The sequence below is a fragment of the Frankliniella occidentalis genome, unplaced genomic scaffold (genome assembly GCF_000697945.3).
Source record: "Frankliniella occidentalis isolate FOCC.00 unplaced genomic scaffold, Focc_3.1 Scaffold185, whole genome shotgun sequence".
Classification (NCBI taxonomy): Eukaryota; Metazoa; Arthropoda; class Insecta; order Thysanoptera; family Thripidae; genus Frankliniella; species Frankliniella occidentalis.
The window spans coordinates 482307-487278 of NW_026267311.1; the positions used below are offsets into that span (position 1 = coordinate 482307).

Consider the following 4972-nt stretch of genomic DNA (forward strand, 5'->3'; position numbering starts at 1 on the left):
GGGGGGGGAGGGGGTCGTGGGGGGCCCCGGAACCGGATCCGGTCAGCCCCGCGCTGCTGCGGTGCGCGCTGAGGAGGCTGGTGAGGTGGGGTATGGCGCCCCTGCCTAGAGTTAGTCAAACTCGCGACAAAAACAGTTTGCAAACCCTTGACAGCCGCAGGCTGGAGTTCTTATGACATCTCTATGAATATGAATACGCGGTAACTGTGGAGCGGCCTGCGTGTGCGTAGAGAATTTATAAAGACCTTAGTGTCTCTCTAGACATGCGCACCTTTATCCTGCTCAGCCTCTCGCCTCAAAGTACAGCTTGATGACGTTCCTCTCCTGTGGGCCTCCTGCCCTTCCTGCTCGCAGGGGCGCGGGGAGGGAGTTACCGCCCGTTTTGGGTCCCCACACAGGATCCGGAAAGCGATCCAAAGCGAGCGGCGGGTCCCCGCGAGCGCCTTTTCCGACCTGACACAATTACACGTTTCGTAAGCCGGAGAGGGAGGGAAAGGTGGCGCAGGCAGCTGCCTCGGCGACGGGGGCGCGACGGCGACGACGACTCCGCGGAATCGTCAAACGAGCGACCCACGCGGCGCGACACGCCTCGCGGGCCCCACATTAGCATCCCGCACGAGCCAGCCTGCTTATTTTCTCGTCTCGCGGCCGGCTCGGCCTGGCGCTCGTAACACACCCGGTGCTTTACCTGTTCGTGTCTCCGAGCCGCTCCCGCCGCGTCGCTCCCCGGCAGCGCCCCCGACCCCCGGCCGGCCCACACCTCTTCTACACTGGCGCGCGAGTGGCTGCCTAACTCTCAGGCGCTGTCCGGGCGTAAAGCAGTCCTTTCTGCTGGTCTCTGAAGGTGCGGCGAAAGAGGGGACAATCCTTTCTTTCGTTATCAAAGTTTGGCATCGTATTTATTATTAAAAAATAACATCACAGACAATTATTACACGATGTTCTGACAGAAATTTCTAAACCACCGTGTCCTAAACTTGAAAGCTGATCGGATTACCTACCATTCGAAAAGGTACAACTGCTCACTGAAATATTTTTCCTCTTTACCAGTATAAAGTGGAGTGAAATTGTAGATGAGGGAGTTCTTCTCTTTTTCTGACGACCAAAAGGAATGGTGACTCCTACGGGCTGATTGTCAAGATACAAAATGAAAGGTAAACACTAAAATTGAAAAATGGTAACAATCTACACAATTAAGCCAGAAATTGAACTCACCTTCATTTACAAAGAAGTTTGCAAAGTATTGTGCTGCAGTAACAGCATTAAAATTGTGGGCTGTTTTTTGCCTTGGAGACCACTCAAATATTGACTTTTCTGGGTGGAACTGAACACCATAAAAGGGATATTTTCTTGACTCCATACTAGATACAAACTTCAATCCATTAGCATCTTTATTAAGGCTTATTAAACGCCAATTAATATCTCCCATGTAACGAGTTACGTTCTGAAAGGAACAATTATAATTAGTTCCTGCAATTTCAAGGCTTGTTTCGAGTCCAACAAGCAATTATTATTTTTTACCTCTTGAGTTAGACAAAACCGGTGATAGTTGACAGTAACTTCTTCGGAAGACAAAATTTGTATAATTTCTTTTGGAGCCATTGCATACATCTTGCTTATGCCATAATCTACATTTGAAAGGGAAGAGGAATAATTAACAGAGGATAGTTTGTTGTTTTCTGAAACACAGTAAACAAATAAGCCTTCGCACCTGGCAAGAAATCAAGATGAAGATTTACATTCGAAGAATTGCAGTTTGTCAAAGGATTAGTTCGATTAGCCCCCAGATAGGCAAGTAGTTCAAATCCTTGACAAGTACCCCACAAGGGAAAATATTCGCCTTTTTCATTGAAACCTTTAGCTATATCATAAATCATAGCTCCAGCATCAGCAAAGCGATACCTGTCACTAAAGTTTGTACTGCCTCCAGGAAACAGGACACTATGGTATTCCAAAAATTTAAAACAGAGGTGGAAAAGAATGTTATTAACAACCCTTGTTAAGCAATGTTACAAAAGTAGAATGAATATCACTCGGGAGTATATACCCACCCATTAACTTGGCTCATTATATTTTCGTAGTATGATCGTGTTTTGTTGATCCTAGAAAATTATTAACGAGTAAATTATGCTGATCAAATATATATAGAATGTAGGTAACTTCTTCATCATTACTGACCAAATAGGAACTACTCGTGCGCCAGCACTTTCCATGTATTTGACATAAGACGCAGGAATAAAACTTTTGTATTTCTTCCATTCTGGTGGAATGCCATTTGGTGGCAGTTCTTGAGAAAGTATACCTAAAACAGACAAGCCCTCATAAACCCCAAGAGAAATTTTTATCCTGCTGAATCATGAAAACATAATTCCTGCTATATTGATTTACTTGTACTCAATATACATCAAGGTAGATATGGTAAAAAAATAAATATTTATGTTTTTTTAACATTTCAAAAAATAACAATACAATAATCATTTCTTGGGGTTTTGAGCGTACTCCAATCTATACACTACATACCCACAATCGGACGATCGTTGTATTGTGTTATCTCGTTGTCTTCTGCTGTGCAAAACACCGGCGACATAAACATTGACAATAACATAACCAAAATGAATCCCAAGTTTTTATACATTTTGGTCGCCATGATTGGTTTCAAAACTTCGGAATGACTGAAGTGAGTGGAGAGGATTGTATGAAGCATGGGTGCAGTCAGTAGACTTCTATCTAGATACAAGCCTATTAAAACCAGTTTAGAGGCGCAAAGGCCAAAGCAGACAGCTTTGTTGTGTACAGGAAGGAGAAGGAGGAGGGGTGGGGTAGAGGACCTCCGTAAGTATGAGAAATATCTACGTAGGTAAAATTGTCGATGAAAAGTTTTCAGTTGTGTAGAATGTCCACTATCCAAGTGAGAAAGTGAGAAATGAAATATCAGACCGATAAAGACCGATATCGAAACGATATCGAATATCAGATGTGTGTCAGTTTCAGGACCATATCAGTATCGAAGTGATGCGAAAATTGACGAATGATAACGTTCTGATATCAGTCCAATATTTCATTTCTCACCGGGTACTAGCCGTTCCATTCATTAAAGCCGACAAATGCCCACCTCTCTCACCGCCGTCTATCTGAAGGTGAGCTAGAGAGTGACGCGGTAAACGCGTGACCACACGGAGAGAGATGGACGGCCGGAACCAGACCAGACCACCCCTGCACGTGGACTTCCCTCAAACTTCATGACGTCCTCCCCTATGCGCGGAGGGGAATTATTTGGCCCTCTCGAACTGATAAAAGCTCAAGTGTTTGCTCTCTACCACGCAAAGTGTGGCAAATATTGGTTTCACGCCGGAGAACGTCATTCTGCGAATCGCGCAACTCCATGTGACAATGTGGTCTCTCGCGCCCTCTGGTATGTGTTGTTTTGCTCTGCAACCGCCCGCCCACGCCCCACAATATTAACACTCGCCGCCTAATCAAAGCCGATAAAAGTGACACAGAGGGAAGCCTCCGTCCGTATAGCGCTAACTTGCAACTTGCAAGCGCTGAACAGTTGTTTCGAGTACTTGTACAGGCACTGCTTGAAGCAGTTATGTCGAGTGGGAGAAAAGAGATAGGTAGGCTAGTGAGTGTGTTTTCAGCATGCTGTGAAAAAGACAAGAGGGATGAGAGACTCTTGAGTTTGGTTTTGTTCAGATCACAATTTCAGGCGATATAATGGCGCCTTTTATAAACAATGTTGAGAACATTGTGTACATCGGCGCCCCTTGTTCCTGTTGCCACCCCGCAGGGAAGTACAGTGTTATGCGACCGTCCGCCGTCCGTTTTGGCTCGATACCACGACCCTCGGGTCCACCCTTCGCCTCCCCCCCTCCCCCTTAAGCAGCACACCTGAGTCAGTTTGTTACCTAACAAGAGCGTGCGCCTGCTGAAAGCCCAAAACGAGGACAATGCGTTTCATGTGTGCAGCGATAATTATCAGTCCACTTCAAACTCGTTGTCGAGAAAGGAGTGCCTTGAGAAGAGCGTTGTTGACTCTCCTTAACTTTGAAAAAAGGCATCTGGCTGCAGTCCGGTCTCTGGCCCCTCAACTCAACAGGATAGGCCCAAAATGAGTTCGTCGTCATTTTTGGCAAGTCTCTGAAGGGTACATTTAGGTTGTTTTGAAAGCCCAGTTGACACCCCATCCGACTGAGTAAGGGCGGTCGACAGACGGTCCGACGGTCCGACGGTCCGACGGTCCGACGGTCCGACGGTCAGCGGACTCAGCGATGTCCCAGCAGGCTGCGCTATGCCGCTTTACAAATCAAATGATATCTGAATTTGCATGTCATGTTGTGTCTGCTTGTGTGAAGGCGGGAAGTATGAAGTATGAAGTAGAGCAGGCCGAGAGGACCCTATCTGCACTTCCGATGTCTTTCTTCAATGTTCCACGTTGAGGACGCTTCCTCAAAACCGCCCCTTCCCCCTTCCACACACCCACACAACACGCATTTTTTCTCGCCCAATTGTCTTTCCGCTGTGTATGGTGCCTCAACAAATTACCACCATCTGGATCGGGGTGTTTGGTCGCTGCCTCGCCCGACTTGACGTCATCGATTGCGGCTCGACGGGACGTATGTGTCACGTGGGGGGGAGGGGGGGGGGCTGTCCTAAAACAAACCGCAAACCACAACAGTCTTACGGACCGCCCCTCGACCGCCCAGCCCAGGCTAGAATATAGCCTGGGCTGCTGTCGAGAGAATCAGCCCATCCGGTCTCATTTCCGGAACCAGAACGACTGTTTAACTGAGTCTCGTAAAGTCCCCCATTTGCAACCAGATCTGCAAAGATCACCGAGGAAATTATGCCACCACAAGTTCACAGGTTCACAGGGCCCGGGGTCAAGGACGGCCTTTGCTCTGACCGTTGCTGCCCGGCGCACTACACACCCTGCGGTTGGACGGTCGGACCGGGAGGGCCGGGGGGGGAG

General features: G+C 47.6%; 1 protein-coding gene across 1 annotated transcript; it reads right to left on the reverse strand.

The window, feature by feature from the left end:
- Positions 1-868: 868 nt before the first annotated feature.
- On the reverse strand, positions 869-2815 carry LOC113203470 (gamma-glutamyl hydrolase A-like). The gene is made up of 7 exons (XM_026418181.2): positions 2521-2815; positions 2179-2302; positions 2052-2102; positions 1712-1941; positions 1522-1628; positions 1216-1444; positions 869-1128 (listed from the first exon to the last, which is right to left on the reverse strand). The coding sequence occupies exons 1-7, from the start codon at positions 2702-2704 to the stop codon at positions 998-1000; spliced, it is 1056 nt and encodes a 351-aa protein (XP_026273966.1). The 5' UTR covers positions 2705-2815; the 3' UTR covers positions 869-997.
- Between the last annotated feature and the right edge of the window lie 2157 nt (positions 2816-4972).

Excerpts from the sequence above, each read along its gene's own strand:
- LOC113203470 (XM_026418181.2), bottom strand. The coding sequence starts at position 2,704 with ATGCTTCATACAATCCTCTCCACTCACTTCAGTCATTCCGAAGTTTTG. Across the intron at positions 2,103-2,178 it reads GCACGAGTAGTTCCTATTTG|GATCAACAAAACACGATCAT; the intron begins GTCAGTAATGAT and ends ATAATTTTCTAG. Across the intron at positions 1,445-1,521 it reads GGTTTTGTCTAACTCAAGAG|AACGTAACTCGTTACATGGG; the intron begins GTAAAAAATAAT and ends TGTTCCTTTCAG.